The 19,619-nt window shown below is 40.5% G+C and overlaps 2 protein-coding genes across 11 annotated transcripts in view; one reads left to right on the top strand and one right to left on the bottom strand.

The window, feature by feature from the left end:
* Window positions 1-12,861, bottom strand: part of TPGS2 (tubulin polyglutamylase complex subunit 2) — a 67,053-nt gene extending 54,192 nt beyond the window's left edge. For 2 of the 4 annotated variants that reach the window (XR_006195531.1, XM_042911445.1), the window contains exon 1: window positions 12,325-12,861. Coding sequence is in view for 2 of the 4 variants with exons in the window: in XM_042911445.1 (XP_042767379.1) it covers window positions 12,325-12,400 (76 nt within the window). In the remaining 2 variants the exon portion in view is untranslated. The remainder of the gene's footprint in view (window positions 1-12,324) is intronic. The other 2 variants (XM_042911443.1, XM_042911444.1) reach the window with 2 other exon arrangements.
* KIAA1328 (KIAA1328 ortholog) overlaps window positions 12,781-19,619 on the top strand; it is a 348,418-nt gene continuing 341,579 nt past the window's right edge. For 3 of the 7 annotated variants that reach the window (XM_042911439.1, XM_042911438.1, XM_042911436.1), the window contains exons 1-2: window positions 12,781-12,863; window positions 19,293-19,328. In XM_042911439.1, the coding sequence (XP_042767373.1) occupies window positions 12,806-12,863; window positions 19,293-19,328 (94 nt within the window). In that variant the 5' untranslated portion in view covers window positions 12,781-12,805. The other 4 variants (XM_042911435.1, XM_042911440.1, XM_042911442.1 and 1 more) reach the window with 4 other exon arrangements.

The following is a 19,619-nucleotide window of genomic DNA, read 5'->3' on the forward strand; positions in this document are numbered from 1 at the left end:
ATATTTCAATACTAGAGGCTGACTAACTGTTGATGAGTACTCTAGGAATATCAGATTCCTCTGAGCAGCATTTATTACCCATGTGATAAAAACAGGAAGGGGGTGCTTGGGTGGCTTAGTCGGTTAAGCATTTGACTCTTGGTTTCAGCTCTGGTCATGATCTCACAGTTCATGTGTTTGAGCACCACATTGGACTCCGCGCTGTCAGCATGGGATTCTCTCTCCCTCTCTCTCTGCCCCTCTTGGGTTCTCTCTCTCTCTCTCTCTCCAAATAAATAAATAAACTTAAGAGCACAAAAAACAAAACAGGAAGAACTGCTCAGTCTTTTGAAGGCACTCAGTCCCACAACCTAGGACCATGGAGTCAACCTGGCCGAAAGGACATCATCGAATACCCCCTACACCCAGTCACAGCTTAGTAATTCAGCTGTTGAACAAAAATCAGAGATTTTATGTTCCTAGTGATTTCATACTGAAAATCTCAGTGAGCTGAATTTATGCACTTATGACATGGTCAAAAGGAATAAGGAAAAGCACCCCAATAAACTTTTACAAGATACAACACTTGGTTGCTAATTTTTCTTCCAAATAAAACTCATCTTCTACTCAAGAGATCCAGGGTTTAGAAGTTTAGGCTAACATTATGGAAAATGGACTCTATCCAGAAATAAAACCAAATAAATCATGTCTCTCAATCTTTAAAGCAGGAAAAGGTCTTTAAATCTCTTTGTGGAGATATGTTCCATCATTCATTCTGAGGTAAAAGAGAAGCCACCTGAGTTGGAATACAACAGATTTGAAGACCTCCTACATTCTCCACTTGTCTGTATTTACCCATACTCAGGATCTTTAAGTCCTTAATCTCAGACACAAAATCTTTTATCAGTGGAACTGTGTTCCTTACAAAAAAATACATTTTTGAAGTCCTAATCACCAGTACCTCAGACCATGACTTTATTTAGATATGAGGTCATTGACTCCGTGATTAGTTAAGATGAGGTCCCACTCGAGTAGGGTGGATCCCAAATCCAGTATGACGATGTCCTTATAAAAAGAATGCTTTGTGGAGAGACACACAGAGGGAAGAGGGCCACGTGAAGGTGGAGAATTGGAGTGACACATCCATAATACACGGAACACTGAGGACTGCCAGCAAACCAGCAGAAGCTAGAAAGAGGCAAAACGAGTTCTTCCCCTCCAGGCTTCAGAATGAGCATGACACTGCCAACTCTTTGAGTTCAGGCTTTTGGCCTCCAGAATTGTGAGAATTTGTTGTTCTAAGCTACCTGCTTTATGGTACTTTTATGACAGCCCTAGCGAACAAAGCCTCTACTCTTTTCTCTTTGCCATACTGCACAGATTGTCCCCAATGTCACCACTATTTTAGGCCACGGACACTGCAAGTGTAGACGCAATCAAAGCCACAAACTCTGTGTGCTTGAGCCACCTTCAGCATACCACCAAAGGACCTTGTCCATACCTAGGCTTGCTTCTTATCTGATCTTTTCAGTTCTCCCTGTGATCTGGAGGATAAGGTCCTTACTATACTGGTCTGGTCTTATCTCCTTCCACCCTCTAGTCCAAACCCTCTGTTCCAGTTGGGTCAGTTCCCTCATTGCCTCCACCCCTCTGTCCCTCACCCGCCAAACTAAATCTGCACTCATCTTTGATTATGCTGTATCCCTTTCCTATTATACACACCCAAATATGTCCATGTATCTCTCCACCTACGCAAGTCCTACTCACGCTCCAAGGCCATGCTGAAGTTCCACCTTCTCCATGAAACCATTTCGGATGGTTTTTTTCCCTGATATCCTAACCCATCACATGCAGGGTTGGGGTCATATATGTTTATACTTAAGTATATTCTATTTTGAGCCATATCTTGGTTATTTACTAGGAGTAAATACTGTAATCAGGGAAAGTATTCAAATGAATTTTTAAAATTTCTAACAATATGACAGAGACTTCTAAACTAGTTTAATGTGTAAAATGGTTCCTGGACCCAATCCCTCCGACATTTTTGTGGGGAGATTTTCTCATACCAAGAAGCAATTCTCGGATACCCCGATGTCCCACAAGGAGATGGCATCAGATCCCAATGATTATGGGTTTAGTCTGTAAGACCTTCCCCACTTCAGACACCAGACACAAGTTCAGGTTGTCACCTGTGCTTCTGACTGATCTGCAAAAGACTGGGGGTTCTCATGACCCCCTCTTCTCATACTTCAGACAGCAGTCAAAAGCCCAGACTAGCTATAAATCAGGAGGTTCCTCAGACCCCCTCCTCAAGTTGCATTAATTTGCTACAGTGGCTCACAGAACTCAGAGAAACATTTTCCTTACTAGATTCCTGGTTTATTATAAAAGGATATAACCCAGGAACAGCCAGATGAAGAGATGCTTAGGACAAGGTATGTGGGAAGGGTCAAAGAGTTCCATGCCTTCTCCAGGCAGGCCACTGTCTCCAAATCTCCAGGTGTTCACCAACCTGGAAGTTTCGGGTTTTTATGGAGGCTTCATTACACAGGCATGATTAAATCATTGGCTGTTGCTGTATCCCAAGATATGAACTTTGTGACAACTTAGAGGAAACTATGATGCATAGAAAGGGTACTAGCATAATTACACAATCAGTGAACCACACTGTGATATTCTGACCTCTAAGAAATATATATTTGGTCACTCAGATGACAGCTGACCCTTGAACAAAGCAAGATTAGGGCTGCTCACTGCCTGAAGGTCAGGGGATGGGACTGAAAATGCCAATCCTCTAATTCCATGTTTGGATCCACTGGTAACTAGTGCTCATCCTTAAGTGCTTTCCAAAAATCACCTCATTAACATAATGAAAAATCTTTACCACTCTTAACACTTATGAAATTACAAGGGTTTTAGGAGCTGTAAGCCAGGAACTGTGGACTAAGACAAAATATACAGGTGACCCTGGACCAATATGGGTTTGAACTGCATCGGTCCACCTGAACACTTACTTTTTTGAATAAATACAATATGGTACTATAAATGTATTTTCTTTTCCTTATGATTTTTTTAACTTTTTTTTTCTAGCTTACTTTAAAGTACAGAATACAATACACACAACATACAAAATACGTGTTAATTGACTGTTTGTTATCGGTAAGATTTCTGGTGAACTGTAGGCTACTAGTTACATTTTTTGTGGAGTTAAAGTTATATGCAGATGTTCTACTGCACTGTTGGGGGTGGGGGACTGAGGAGCCCTAATCCCGCTTTGTTCAAGCTTTCACCTGAGTAAATATATATTTCTTATAAGTCAGCATATCACAATGTGGTTCACTGATTCTGTAATTATGCTAGTGCCCTTTCTATGCATCATAGTTTCCTCCAAGTTGTCACAAAGTTCAAATCTTGGGATACAGCAACAGCCCAATAAAGGAGGCTGAGAATGCTGGACTCCACATATTCTAGTCTTGCTTTATACATTCACCACTTGTGTGACCTTAGATGAGTCTTCACTTTCCTTAGCATTCAGAGAGACAAGACTTATAAGAATATTTCCCTTGATAATGGAAGCTGAAGAAGCAGAGATAATGGTGCTTTGGAAACGCAAAAAGTACCATATACACAATTTTTTTTTCTGCTTTCTGGTCAATGTTCTTTCTAAGATACTGTGAAGCACAGTACTAAGGTGGAAAAACACTTGAGCTTTAAGCCGTTACACGTGGCTAAGTCCTTGCTATGTCCCTGACTGATTAGGATGGAAGATGCTGTCTCGCCCTTCAGGGGTGGCCCATTTGGTAATGTTCCCACCAAAGGTAAGACAGTGAATAATAAATGTTATTACTGACACTTTATAGCGAGGACATGAGGGTGAGAATAGGCCACTCCAAGTGGCTAGGCTGACTCCATCTATGGGTCTAGTTAAGAGTTTATGTACAAACATCATTGTGTGCCCCTTAGCAAAGCCCTTTAGCAATTAACCTATGCAAATGCAGACTCTAGCTTTAATCAGTCTTAGCAGCCTATTACTCCAACTGCAGTAAAAAAGCACAATACAGAATTCTTTGTCAACAATCCACTGGTTGCATAATGATGTCATCTAACTACACCCAGGAGGCAGTCTAGTGCGTAGGGTTGCTGGAGGACACATATTTCAAATAAACCAGTATAAGCACCTGACATTAAGCTTTTGATTGCCAACCCACCCATTTCAAATACATTCATCTTAAATAAACGAATTGCCAGCTATATGACACAGCTACAATCTAAACGATCAGGAACCAGGGCACCCTACTCATTAAGTTCCCCTTTTAAAAAGCCCTGAGTAACTGGGGTAACTGATGGTTTGACTGACCTTGCCTTTCTCCTCCCATGCCCAAATTCCCACACCTAAATTTTAAATTCACCAATAAAGAGTGATTCTGTGAAACCCTGGCCTCCCCACCCTTGGGCCCCAATAAAAGACCCAGGTCTGCTCCTCGTCCCCGCCATCGGGCTGTGTGGCCCTCAGGCCTGGCATGTGCCCTCTAGGACCTGTGCACAATAAATCCTTTCTTCAAAGTTCCCTAACTGTTGTCGCTGAGGTGCAGCTTGCAAGCATAGTAAGAACCACAGGTGCCAGTCCAGCTGCAACATTAACATTGGCTCCAGTCAGGAAAATGTGGGGGCTTGTCACCAATCCTACATGCCCAGGTGAGTGCCTGAGGCATTCCTAGCCGATAGCATCACTATGAATAGGCTGAGACAGACAAGCACATAATGATTCAGTGCATAACAGGTCCAGGTTCAGGGTCTACAAGGCTTAAACAGAACTGCTGTGATGCTATTGCAGATGAGGGTATGAAACTGAATAAAAGAAACTTCATTTAAAATGGAGTCAGGAGGCCAAAAGCGGGAGCCTGCAAGGTCTACCACTCTGTCAACTTCACACTTCAACAGGAAGAGAAGTACCCTGCATTCCCAAGAAGCCTGCTTTGTTACTCTAGTAGGAGGAAAGAATTTCTCCTTGCCCAGCAACAACCCAGCCAATGAAAAACCATCACTACTCTGAACTCTCACTGTCTGCCAATGAACTACCTTGAAAGCAGCCCCTTCAATTCCTTCCTTTTTCTCTGCTTCTCGTCTTTCATTTCTACACTTGCCTCCTGTTTGCCACAGCTTGTATGTCTAGAATTGCAATTCTCTGCTATTCCCCCTCCCTCCCAAAAAATCATTTTGCTGATAAAATAACTGGCTGTTTTACTTTTAGGGCCAAAAAGGACATATGATACTTTAAACACCTCCAGGATAGGCCAATTGGTCAATATGCTGGCTTTAGAAACCATCCTATAATAAATTGTTTAAGATGTACCCACTGTAGGGACTTCGTTATACAATACAAATAGCACTGGTGGGGAGGAGGTGCTGAGGATGGAGAAGAGAGGGATATAAAATAAATTTCATTTGTACAATGCTCTATTTCAGGGAAGTAGTATAAATTATCGTTTAATCTTTCAATGATCTTGTAAAGCAGGTATCATTACTCTCATTTTTTAAAAATACTTTTCTTTTTTTTTTTTTTTTTTTTGAGAGTGAGTGAGTGAGTGGGGATAGGGTGGAGAGAGAGGGAGAGATCCCAATCAGGCTCCACACTGACAGTGCAGAACCTGATGTGGTTCTTGAACCCACAAACCATAAGATCATGACCTGAGCCAAAACCAAGAGTTGGACACTTAACTGACTGAGCCACCCAGGTGCCCCTACTCTTATTATTACGTTTTTTAAAGATAAGGAAACAGGATGAGAGACATTAAATAATTTCATAGAACTAAATCTCTAACCACAACTGCAACATGAAGCCTAATGCTTTTTCTACCATGTTGTCTTAGCTAATTCCGACATGGGATGGGAGGGAGCTTTCCCCAAACCACCAAGCAATTCTCAGACATCAGCTGGGTTTACTACAATTCAACTCAATTCTGACATCATCTATCCAGAGACAGCATCCACAGGCTAAGGGCTCAGTCCCACAAAACTGCCTTCCACTTCAGATGCCAGTTCCAAAGCCAAGTTGTTATTTGTGCTTCTGACTGACTATAAATAAGAGGTTCCCCCTTATTGAATCTCTTCTTTGGTTCAATTAGTTTTGCTAGAGCGACTCACAGAACTTAAGAAACCTATTTTCTTAACAGATTACAAAGGATGTTATAAATCAACAGTGAGATAAAGAAATGCATAAGGCAAGGTCCCAAACACAGGAGCTTCTGTCCTCATGTGTCTGGGGCCCGGCACAATGGCAAGTGGAAGCCTTCCGGGTCAATGACCCAGAAGCTCTGCAAGCCTGCTCCTTTTGGACTTTTATGGAGGCTTCATTACATGGGCATGATTGAGGAAATCCCTGACCACTAGCAATTCATTCAATCTCTAGCCCCTCACCCTTCTCTGGAAATCAGGGACCAGAACCAAAAGTTCTAACCCTCTAATCATAGTTGGTTGCCCAGGCCACCAGCCCCTATCCTTATTAGGTTACCTAGGGGCTTTCCAGAAGGTACATTAACATAACAAAGGACAGCTTTTTATCACTCTCCTCACTTAGAAAATTCTAAAGGTCTTAGAAAGTCTGCTAGAACCAGGAAGACTAAATATGTATTTCTTATTATAAATGACAATATCACAGATAGCCGAAAGCATTATGAAGATGTTTAGAAAGCAATAGCAATAACAAGCTGTCCTTGGTCTATTAAGATGTGACAGGATAAGTACTATCTGATGAGACACAGTTATCCCCACTCTCTGGCCTTTGTGATCAATGGCAAGCATTTGTGAGCAGCCTGGCTAGACTAACCTGTATGGCAGAGTAGGAAATATTAAACAGCATGCATATGAAACTCAGGTTTTCCTTATCTATGTGTGATTTCATAAAAGTCACCCTCTAGTAACTTCCTCTGAAAGAACACATGGGTACAGGAACCTAAGTTCTTTTATCTGAAAGATAGTTCAGCTGGTTATAAAATCCTTGGTTTACATCTTCTTTCATTGAGTTTCCTAAAAACACTTTTAGTCTTACCTTGCTTGGTATGCTGGTTTTTGAAGTCTGATGCTGGTCTAATTCTTTTGACTTTGTAAGTTATTTGTGTTTTTGCTTTGAGGCCTTGAGGATTTCATCTTTATCTCTGATCTTACTTTTACTAGTGTATGTCTTAAAGTTGATAGTTCCTGGTTAATTTTTTTCCAGGTATTCAGGAAGCCCTTTCAGAATCAGATCTTTTCCCATTTTTGGAAAGTTTTTAATATAATTTTAAATATTATTTCTGTTCCACTATTTTGTTTTTGCTCTTCACAGACTCTAATAATATGAATAGCATTCCTTATTTGCTTATCTTCCATTTCCCCTTCCTTCTTGACCCTTTTACTTTTTTATGTAGCTTTCTTGGTTGTTTTCCTATTTTTCTTCAATGCTCTAGACTAAATTCACTTCAATCTAGTCTCCTTATGATACCTTATAATTTACCCTTTATTTAGAACTTTGTTTCCTTCAAATTATAGTCTGAGTTTATTCAACTCTTTTTTCATTTTCCCTCCTTTTTTTCCCCTCTATTTCTGTTCTTAGTTTTTGAGTGTCTGATTCTGGGTAGTTTTTCATATCCTCAGATGCTTGTTTATGTATTTTAATTCTGTCTGGAGTTTAGACTTGCTGTTTTCTTCTGCTTCATACTTGTTTTTTGGGAAAAAGTATCCGTTGAAAGAGAACAGAAAACCCAGAAATAAATGCACAATTAAATGGTCAATTAATCTTTGACAAAAGAGGAATGAATATACAATGGGAAAAAGACAGTTTCTTGAACAAATGGTGTTGGGAAAACTGGACAACATACAAAAGAATGAAACCGGACCACTTTCTTTCACCACATAAAAGAATAAACTCAAAATGAATTAAAGATCTAAATGTGAGACCCGTGGGCACCTGGGTGGCTCAGTCAGTTAAGTGTCCAACTTCGGCTCAGGTCATAATCTCACAGTTCGTGGGTTTGAGCCCCACATCACACTCTGTGCTGACAGCTCAGGGCCTGGAACCCGCTTCCAGATTCTGTGTCTCCCTCTTTCTCTGCCCCCTCCCACTCGCACTTTCTCTCTCTCTCAAAAATAAATGAACATTAAAAAAAATAAATGTGAGACCTGAAACTATAAAATCCTTGAAGAAAGCACAGGCTGTAATCTCTCTGACATAGGCTGTGGCAACATTTTTATAGATATGTCTCCTGAGGTAAGGGAAATAAAAGCAAAAGCAAACTACTGGGACTACATCAAAATAAAAAGTTTCTGCACAGTGAAGGAATCAATCAATAAAACTAAAAGGCAACCTATGGACTAGAAGAGGATATTTGCAAATGACACCAGATAAAGGATCAATATCCAAAATATGTAAATAACTTGTATAACTCAACACTCAAAAACAAATAATCCAATCATGGGCAGAAGACATGAATAGAGATTTCGCTAAAGACAACAGACAAATGGCCAACAGACACATGAAAAGATGCTCATTATTACTTATCATCAGGGAAATGCAAATCAAAACTACAATCAGGTATCACCTTATACCTGTCAGAATGGCTAAAATCAACAACAAAGAAAGGTGTGGGTGAAGCTGTGGATAAAAAAGATCCCTCTTCACTGTTTGTGGGAATGCAATCTGGTACAGACAGTATGGAAAACAGTATGTTCCTTAAAAAATTAAAAATTGAACTACCCTGCAATCCAGTAATTGCACTACTGGGCATTTACCCAAAGAATACAAAAATGCTAATTCAAAGAGATACATGCACCTCCATGTTTACTGAAGCATTATTTACGATAGCCAAGACACGGAAGCAGCCCAAGTGATTGTCCATCCATTGATGAATGGATAGAGATGACATGATATACATATGTGTATATATATATGTGTATATATATATTTATATATATGTGTGTATATATATATATATACATATATATATGTATTTACATACATATATATATATACACATATAAAACACCTAATGGAATATTCAGCCATAAAAAATTAAACGCTGCCATTTGCAACAACATGGATAGAAGAAAATAAGTTTGTCAGAGACAGACAAATGCTCTATGATTTCACCCATATGTGGAATTTAAGAAACAAGCAAAAGGGAACAATAAGAGAGGCAAACCAACAGACTGTTAACTATAGAGAAATAACTTATGGTTGCCAGGTGGGAGGTGGATAGGGGAATGGGGGAAATTGGCATGGGGATTAAAGAGTACACTTATCATGATGAACATAAGTAAATTAATTAAATAAAATGATAAAAAAAGAATTATAAAAAAAAGTAGAGGAGTTTAGGATGGAGAAATATAGATTATATAGATGAACCTTGAGTAACACAGAGGTTAGGTGTCAGGATGCTGACGCCACCCCCACGAAGTTGAAAATCTGTGTATAACTTTTGACTCTAAAAACTTAACTACTAATAGCCTACTATGGGAAACCTTACTGATAACATAAAGTCAATTAACACATATTTTGTATGTTATATACTGTATTCTTAAAATAAACTAGAAAAAGAAAATGTTAAGAAAATCATAAGAAAGAGAAAATACATTTTAACTACTGTACTATAGAAAATCCAGGTGTAAATGAACCACACAGTTCAAATCTGTGTTGTTCAAAGGTCAGCTGTAATTGATCTTGTTGCATCTCATGCAGATCATTTTTCACACTGTCTGTATAATCATCTGTTATCAAATGTAACATTTGCCTACTCCAGGTTCCACTGAGTAGGAAAACATTTTGTCATCATAAAAAAAATTTTTTTTCCCTCAGTTGATTGTTTAGCATTTCATTTCCTGACTTCAGCATTAATTCTCTACAGGTTCTACTTTTCTCTTGTCCATTTTGTGAAACTGTGGTGTTTAACAAGATGTCTACTTTAATGACACTGTTTCCAGTCAGTTGAAGCAAAGTCCAGATATTTTAGCAGGTTTTTTGTGTATAGGGGAGTGATGTGAGCTTTCCCTTTTCTTTGTCCTCTTATTATCAACTGTCAAAAAACTCTTCCATTTTGCACATATTCTTCTCTAGAATATATGCATTTGGAATACGGTCCCTTTAAATGGTATGGCCAACCCTTTAGACAGCACCTACTTTGAAGTCACTTTACTGCAGCCCTACTCTGTTCTACCAGTTGTTACTGTTGCACTTTCAGATTGGGGCAGGTTTTAATCTTTCTGTCATTCCAACTAGCCTCTTTTGCTGGCATCCTTTCTGGGTCTGCCTTTGCTTGCCACAGAATCTTCTAGCAATGAGCAACTGGCACTGGAACAGTGCTGGGATTTGTTGTTGTTTTCTGTTTTTACTCATAGTTATTTTGCACTTTTGGCATTCTCTATCTTTAAATAATGTTGGGTTTGGAACTGGATAGAATTGCCATAGTTATGGACAACATTTCACACAACATTTAGGGAGCAGATTTAGGTATGGTACTTTGCTTACTTCACACCCACCACGGATGTCAGCCAGCTTGTTTTTTTTTAAATCCTCTTAATATGTTTTTAAAACAAAAGCCAAATGTGAAAAAATAAAAATATAATTGATATTTGACTTGTGATTAACCGAAATTATGAAGTTGTGGTTAAATTTACAAAGAGCATTACACTGCTGATGGGAGACCAGCTTCACTATAAATTTAATTACCAGAGTAGTTTAATTCCTTAGGTAGGTTTTGCCTTGTGTTACCAGATGTGTCAGACATCTGAAATGCTTAATAACAGATAGAATATACTAAATGTAGAAATTAAACTTGAAATGTTGACAGTTACTTAATTATTTAGGACTTTAAATTGAACTGACAGCTTAAGGGAAATTTAGCTGGCCTGACTTGAATAGATTAATCGAAAGAAAGTAACTTTTTAAATGAGATAGGATATGGTTGTGCTTGATGATTAGATCTCTCCTTGCCCAATTCTACAACTTCATTTCTAAAGCTCACTGTTTCTCCCAAACATATGATAGTGTTTCACGTCTCACTGCGCATTTACCGTAGACACTGGGGAACCCCAGGGAGAACAAGACAAAGTTCCTAGACTCGTGGACTTCTATTAAAGAAGAGACCAGCAAATGAAAAAAGCAACCAAGTAAGCAGTACCAAGTAGTGACAAAGCCACAAGGATTAAAAATATATATATAAAAGATAAGGGAAGACAATGATAGAGAAAGGCGTTACTAGAATTACATTCAGGGAAGGCCTCTCTGAGGTACTGATATTTGATGCGATTTGAATGAAGTGAGGGAAAGACATTTAGAAGAAGATAAGGCGGGGGGGGGGGGGGGGGGGGGGGCGCGGGAGGCAGGAGGGAGAAGGGGAGGGTCTAGAAGCGGCCTTGAAGCAGGAACAAGCTTGGTGAGTTTAAGGTACACACAAGGAGGCCACTGCAGCTGAAAGAGTAAAAATAAGGTCAGAAAGAGGAGAGTAGCTCAAAAACAGACTTGTGGGTCACAGTACAGAATTTGAATTTTATTAAAACTGCGATGGGAAGGCATCAAAGCATAACATTTGGCCTGCTTCGGCTTTTTCCTCCTTGGTTATCTGGCCAGCTTCAATTTGTCTTTCAAAATCTAGCAACATCTCCTGTAGGCCATATTTCTTAACTCCCCAGGTAAGGTCAATCACCTCCTGCTGTGTGCTACTTCTGAGCAATAATAGATTACTACTGGCCGCCTCTCACATTTCTAGGGGTACCTAGGCTGTTGATTTTTACCTAGGTTGTGTTTTGCTTCCCCCCCCCCCCACCCCATCTTTATAATCCTTGAGTCTAATACAGTGGCGGGTGCTAAGTAAAGGTTCCATAAAGGAAAAACTAACCCTTTCAGTGGCACAAGCCTCGACTCCTTCCAACCACTTGGGGTGCGGTACCCGGAGGCGCATGGGAGTTGTTGCCCTGGAAGGCTGCACGCACAGTTCCCCAGCTCTCTGCTACCAGAGGAAGGGCTTGCGTTTCAAGGATACTTCTTTGGCCAAGAATGCCTCTCCGGAAACCCAACGGCCCCTCAGTCAGGTGCCCGCTGTCTCCCTTTTGCACGCCTTTGCTCGTCCTTCCCGGGCCCTGGGTTGGGGAGTGGGAGGGGGTGGAACCTTCAAGCTTCCCAGCTCTGCGTCCTCACACTACCGGCAAACGCTCCGTTGGCCTAGTCAAGCACCGGGACCCCTCTCCTCCTTAACAACGGAAGTTACAGCAGCGGTGCCCACTGGCACACAGGGTCCGCGTCGCGCCGCCCCTCCTTGCTTCTAGTGTACATCCTCTGGTCCCGCAGTCGCCCCCCACGGAACCCAGCCCGCTCACCTAGAATGCGGGTGATGCCCAGGGTCAGCTTCTCCAGGTGCGGCTTGCTGCAGCCTGGGGGCGGCGTCTCCTCCATGACTCGCGTCCCGGCTCCGCGCGCTGCGGGGGCAGCTGCGGGGACGCGGCGGGAGAGCGGGGTGGGCGGGACGGCTGGACGCCGCCCCAGAAGCTCGGCCGTCCAGTTCACGGCACGCCGGGAGTTGTAGTGCTCGGCGCCTGAGAGCGCGGCGAGGCGGAGATGGGGGGCCCCGGCTGCTCTGGGAGTAGTGGTTCCGTGCGGCGCTCGTACCCGTGGCCCCGGCGGTCGCGCCACACCACGCCGCCTGGACAGAGCGACTCCTCCGCCCGGGCCCTTCCGCCCCGCCGGGGCCGGTCGCGCAAGCGGGGGCGGGCCTCTGTGCCGTGCGGCCAATCCGGCCTGGGCCTGGAGGCTGGGGCGGGGCGGCCCCGGCGCGACGCCCCGAGTGGCGGTTGTTTCAAGATGGCGGACGTGGCGGGCCCCTCCCGCCCCGGCGCGGCGGCGTTCTGGAGCCGGGACTGTATCCTTTGCCCGCCTGGCAGGGGGCGCCGGCGCCCTCCACCGCGCGGCGAGAGGTCGCGTGGGACTGAGTGGAGGGGCGACGCTCGATGCTATCTCTGGGGGGCGGGGCCGTCCTTTCCGGCCGTCGTGTAGGTGCCGGGCTTTCCCCTGACTTGGGTGTTAGGTAGTTGGGAGCCAGATTCTGTCTCCAGGCTGGAGCTCCAGGCTGGAGACTCAGCACTGAGGTTTTCCAGCCCTCCTTGGCGGTGAGCTTTGGAAAGATGGCCTAGAATCTTGGTCCAGCCAGGGGCTGGGAGGGTCCCTCTGACCGTGGTGACCTCGGGCGGGCTGAATCTCTGCGGAGGAGGGGTAGGGTGTGGGCTGGACAGGGAGCCTTTTTGTGTTGGTTTAGGACTGTCCTTGGTCTGCGTTGTTAGGAGCAAGTCAGGACCTTGTCGGACTTCGAAGGCCTGTCAGTGATGATTTACTTTCTTGCTGGGATTTTCGGAGAGGTTGGGGCCGGACGTGGTCTGGTGGTACTGGTTACGGAATAAAAAGCGTTGCAAGTCTTTGCTGCTGGAAGTAGTGTTGATTTTCATGTGGACTCTGGGTCCCCACTGGCAGGATTGAAGTTTTTGAGTTGTTTTGGGGTGGAGAAGCTGTGGAGCTTTACCGCTGTGGTGGTGTTTCCAGTTAAGTAACTGATGAGACGTGTGACAGACTGATTCTTTCTTGGGTTTGGATAGACGGTGCCCGCCTGATCTTTGGTCCTAGTAAGTTACATCACGTTAGAGAAGTGTTACATGAAGAGAGGGCAGTCCGTGTACTGAGTGCCTGCAGAGGCAAGTCTTTTTGTCTGTTTGCTAGGATTGATGATAGAGCATTGTTTGAAGCATTGCTGTTAACTTTGGCAGAATCATTTTCTGCACGTTCTACTTAGCTCCCTGTGAAACTTACAAAATTATATTATCAGTTTTACTGATTGAGTTATAGAACTAGGATTACAGTGTCATGTGTAGAGAGGGATATTTTTGCATTCCTTGCTCAGTGTTTAATACTTTGTAAACATAATTACCACTTGTCTCTGATAGGTGGGTGACAAGTAAAATCATGCACGTATACTGTGGATGAAAACACACTAGTGCACTGTGCAAATTAAATATTTTTTTTTTCTTATCAGGAAGGATGCAAAGAGAATATGTGCATTGGGAACTGGGCTGAATTAGGAAGTCAGGAAATTGGGATGAGTCTTTTCTCATGAAACACTATGCCTGCAATGGATACTTGAAGGTTAGCAGCTTCTAAGGTGCTTTTTTTAGTGTAGTCATTTTCATAACCACTTATGTGGTTTCAGTGGTTATTCCTTAACTTTCTCTATGACCAAGGGAATTGTTCTCATCGGTATAAGTGGTGTGGGGGGGGGGGGGGGGGCGGGGCAGTGTATTGCTGTGCCACTAATTAAGTTAATAGGTAAATAAACAAACTGTATTCTTGGTCTAAGCAGCCCTGTATGCTCACTTAGTCATATAGTTATTATTCCTTATTTCACATAGAAGTCCTATATTCTCTCTTTTCTCTCTTTTCACCCGTACTCTGAAAATTAATGTAAAATACTTATCTTCTCATTGAAAGTGAGTAGTAGAAATCAAATGGGGAAGATAGTGGTGATTAAATTTGATAGAAATTCCGTAATTTGAAATGAATTGCAAGGTTACTAGTGTTACCTATTTCCCTCACCTATTGCATAAAATGCCCAGTTATCATCCAGCCTCAGATGTTTTCATTTTAAATCTCCATAGGACACAAAAGCAATGTCAAATATAAATTTGCTACTGAATCTTTGCTAAAAAGTATAAGGATAGTTATGAATCATTTGGTTTAATCATGTGTCTTTGGATCTTTATTACGCTAATGACTTCCTAGACCACCTCATAGGCTTTATATAGAAGTTTCAATAGAAAAAAACAAAAAGAATGTATGTATAATCTGGTATTCTTTTCACACTGTTAAAAGAAAGATTTTCAATGCTTTGCCTAAACAATTAGAGAAATGTGACTAGGAAATTTCCTGGTCCTAGATGTTTCTGTCATGTGAGGACAGATCATCTGTGACTGAACATCACCTTTTTTTTTTTTTTTTTTTACTGTTTCATGAGTTCTGCATCTCCTGCACAGTATGATTCAGCAGTAATGTTTGGCACAAGGTATGTCTTTATACCTACTGTGTAAACAGTGAGTATCCCATGTTGTCATTTTATGGGTTAAATCTACAAGTAAAATATGCCCCTTCAGCCATAAACTGTTTTTCTTCAGTATAGTTCCTGGTAATGTCAAAAGAAATTAATGTTTCTGCAGTATCTAAATTTGATTGGGTAATACACTCCAATGTTTTATCATTAACTGTATATATTTTTTTAACGTTTATTTATTTTTGAGACAGAGAGAGACAGAGCATGAACGGGGGAGGGTCAGAGAGAGAGAGGGAGACACGGAATCTGAAGCAGGCTCCAGACTCTGAGCTGTCAGCACAGAGCCCGATGCGGGGCTTGAACTCACGGACAGTGAGATCATGACCTGAGCTTAAGTCGGACACTTAACCGACTGAGCCACCCAGGCGTCCCTCATTAACTGTATTTTTAACTTGATATTAACAAATACGAACTGTAAGGGACTTGGTCAAAACATTGCAGTAGCTATAATCTCTGCCATTGAATATTCAATTACAGATAGAGACTTTATGTTGATGTTAAGAGAATATACTAGCCAGGAAAGTCATTTGGGTCAATGATAATTACATACATATACGTGTGTTGCTGGTAAGTGAAACTAAAAAAGGTTAGATTAGGCTGTGCAATACCAAGTTTATTTTCTTCAGCTTTTGTTGATCTGAGATAGATATGCTCCTTCCTCTGTACTTTTGGTTTCTAATTACTGCTTTAATTCTGAGGATTTGGAGTTTGGTACTAGCATTAAGGATGCTTTATAATTTGCTGTACTTGTCTTAGTAAAGAACTTCCAAAGAAGCCGAAGTAGAACTGAGGTGGCACATAGAACCCAGTAAGAGGTCCAGTAGACATTTGGTATATACTGTGTCTCTTTGACTTTTCCTGTGAAATATGTTTGTATATTTTTCAGACTTTGTCTTTGAAGAAAGTAAGTTATTTGGGTTCTTGAATGAAGATAGATTACCAATGATTACAAAGGATAGGTTGGATGGAGGCAATTTCAAATATTTTTATGTTTATTTTTTTAAAACCCATGTTAAGGTTAATTTAGCATTTTTATATTTGAAAAGATATTTAGCATGAATGTGGCTAATGGGTTTTGCCTGCATATTTTGACATTTTCCTCTACCCTTCAAGGTAATTCTGGCTGGTCTAAGAATTAAAATGACATGAGATAGATTAAGAGGAGAAAATCAAATTTAATTACGTATATAGGGGGGAATCTATATATCTGTGTGAAGTTCCAAAGACAAGCGAAATGAGGTATATATGTCATCCCAAACTAAGGGGAAGGGAATAGGGGTCTGGGACTTTAAAGGCAAGGAAAGCAATTCACAGGAAGGTGAAAAGGGATAAATGTTTGGTAAACAAATGTTTCCTGGGCCATATAGAAACAATGGGACATAGAAAGGAATTTAACAAACAGACTTTGCTAAATTCCTTCCTATCTACCACTCCTAGTTTATGTTATACATAGTTATTTATGGTGATTCTCTCTTCTGGGAGCAGGTCCTACATCTAAATTCTTTTAGGCAATTAGTGGCAGGGACAAGAATTCTTTGTGAGTCTTTTGGGCCTTGATTGTTTTCTGGTCAAAATAATCCACATGCCAAAGTGGACATTTGGGGTGACCAGTTCTGAATTCCTACAGGATAAAGGGAGAAAGACAACACGGAAAAGTTGTTAGTGCTTCATAGAATTAAATATCACTTTAATTGTTTCATAGACGGTTGACTACGAGCTGGGCATTTGACATTAGGGGATATAACATTGAACAAAACCAGGGGAAAAATCCTCCTCCACTTGGTGCTTACGTTTTTGTGAGATGAGATGAGGTCATGAATAAGTAAAACATGTTATATGCCCAATGATTATAGGTGACATATAAAGAAAAAGCAGGAAAAGGGTAGCTATCATGGGCGTCTTTTGTCTGATTTTATGCCAGTACCACATTGTTTTGATTACTATAGCTTTGTAATATAGTTTGAAATCATAAAGCATGATGTCCGTAGCTTCGTTTTTCTTAAGATTGGTTTGGCTGTTTAGGGCCTTTTGTGGTTCCATAGAAATTTTAGGATTGTTTGTTTTATTCCTATGAAAAATCACATTGGAATTTTGATAGAGATTGCACTGAATCTGTAGATTGCTTTGGTATAGACATTTTTAACAATATTAATTATTACACTTTATAAGCATGGAATAAGTTTCTGTTTGTGTCTTCAATTTCTTTGATGTCTTACAGTTTTCAGTGTATAGGTCTTTCACCTGCTTGTTTAAATTTTAAATTCTTAGGTATTGTATTCTTTTTGGATGCAGTTGTAAATGGGATTGTTTTCTTCTTTTTCTGTTTCTATTCATGTAGAGAAACATGACAGATTTTTGTATACTGATTTTGCATCTTGCAACTTTGTCGAATTCATTTATTCTTATGGTTTTATTTGTAGTCTTTAGGGTTTTCTATATGTAATATGTCATCTGCAAATAAAGCTTATGAAAGATCTCTACAGTTTGCTTTTCCTAAAGAGGAAACAAAGTTATTAGCTCAGAGTAAGGACGTGGGAGGTGGCATCAGGTTTGAGAGAAGATACTTGATGAGCTTCCAAATCGTGATGCAGCTGAGTTGGGTCCTCAGTGGCTGGTCTGTTCCAGCTGTGAGCAGTCTTCTTCATGAATGTTCTAGGGAAGTCTAGTGTGTTTCCCAGGATTCAGTTATGTTAGTCTTTCCATAGGTTGTCTTTGGAGAATATTCTGCAAATTCATCATTACTGTATCTTCTAATTGAAGATGTTGCCAAATGGAGCTTGTCCTGAATCATCTTGAATATTTTTCCCTTGGGTACCTTCCCATGTGGGTATCTCTAACAGCAGATTATTTATTGAGAACCTACTATGTGCACTAGTCCCAAGGGATATAAAAAACGACTTGGTTTTTGCTGTTGAAGAGGCTGCATAATTTCATTTTGTAAGGCTTTTTTTAGATTGGGTGTCAGTGAATTTGTAAATTTTCTCTCTGCTCTCGTGTTAGCTGCTGTCAGTTTCCTTAGCCTAGTGGGGTCTGATTTTGTTTGTTTACTTGTCTTCTGTGCCCCTTAACATTTTCTGAGCTCCATACCTGATGTCTGAGAGGATTTGAAGTGTAGAGGCACTAGTTATCAGCGCAAATCTTGAATCTGTGGCAGTATTTGTGTGCTGCTGCAGAGAGCTGTTGGAAATCACCTGGCGGCTCACATAGTAGCACCCCCTTTGTATTCCTAAATTCCTATGGGGATTCTGAGCACTTAACAATCAGCCTCCTTGAAAAGATTCCATAGCTAGGAGTGACCCTGAACTGGTGTATATTGACTTTTTTTAACATGTTGTTAAATCTACTATTTTACTCCAGCCTTTGCCTGGAAGGAAATTTTAAATAATTGATTTGTCCAGAAATCTCGGAGAAGAAAGCATTTTATGAAAGAACAGAAAACAGGAATTTTGTAGGTCATTTGGAAAAAATTGTTTACACACTTACTTCCCGGAAGTGTAATCGAAGGTTATCAAATTGTGGACTTATCTGGATTTAGATATAGTTCTGAATAAGATTTTGTTTCTTAAAGAAAGCTTTCTTATTATATTGGTTCTATAACACTATTATGATCTTAGCCTTTCTAAATTTTTCCTTTTGAAATTCAAAATAGTTCTTTTTGTCTTCAATTTCTTCCACTTGTTAAATCACAGGGCTTCTGGGACATTTCAGAAGAATAAAACCTTTTTGTGTTTGCGTGATGGACTTGCCCTCAAACAGTGTTTGTTCTTCAGTGCTAAAGCTCATTTTGAAATTATTTATTCATGCCTAAAATAACTTGTCGTTCTCCAATCATAAACAAACTGGTGCATTTAACTCCTTGCTTACAAAAGGAAAGGTAATGAAAGGAACTTCACAGCAGAATTTATTATTCCAAGATATCTCACTTGGAAATAAGCATGGGTGAAAGTTTTATGGAAGAAGACCTCCCAAAAATTTCACAAAACATACATACATAGTGGGACTATGTAAAGATGAACTTTAAAAGATTAAGTTTACTACATTTTATTTCAGTTGCATTGCTTTCTAATTTTGTTTTTAAAAGCTAGTTATAAATTCCCAGGTCAAAAGAAATTAGAAATTATAACAGAAGTACAGAACAGAGGCAGCATTTGGATATTGGATGATCTTTTTTAGTATTTTCCTTCATGTCCTTCTTCACAGTTTCTGATGAAGAGCAATCAGTAGTGTATGTTCCAGGTATGGTTTTCTGTATTAATTTCGTAAGCTTCCTTTGCTTCTTAAGTGTTAGGAGAAAATAAAACAGTAGGACCATTTTGCCGATATAACTAGATGCAGAACAATTCATTGGAAAGTAATTAAAAAAAAACACAACTTGGTTTGACCTTACTAAGGTTTGAAATACTGCCTTATTTCTTATTTTATGGGCTGGTCAGGCAAGTAAGCTTTAGATGAACTTGTAGAACATTTCATTTCATCTCTTAAAGAGCAAGAAATTCTTATTTTTTTATATTGCAAATAATAGACTAA

Source organism: Panthera leo, chromosome D3 (assembly GCF_018350215.1).
Source record: "Panthera leo isolate Ple1 chromosome D3, P.leo_Ple1_pat1.1, whole genome shotgun sequence".
Classification (NCBI taxonomy): Eukaryota; Metazoa; Chordata; class Mammalia; order Carnivora; family Felidae; genus Panthera; species Panthera leo.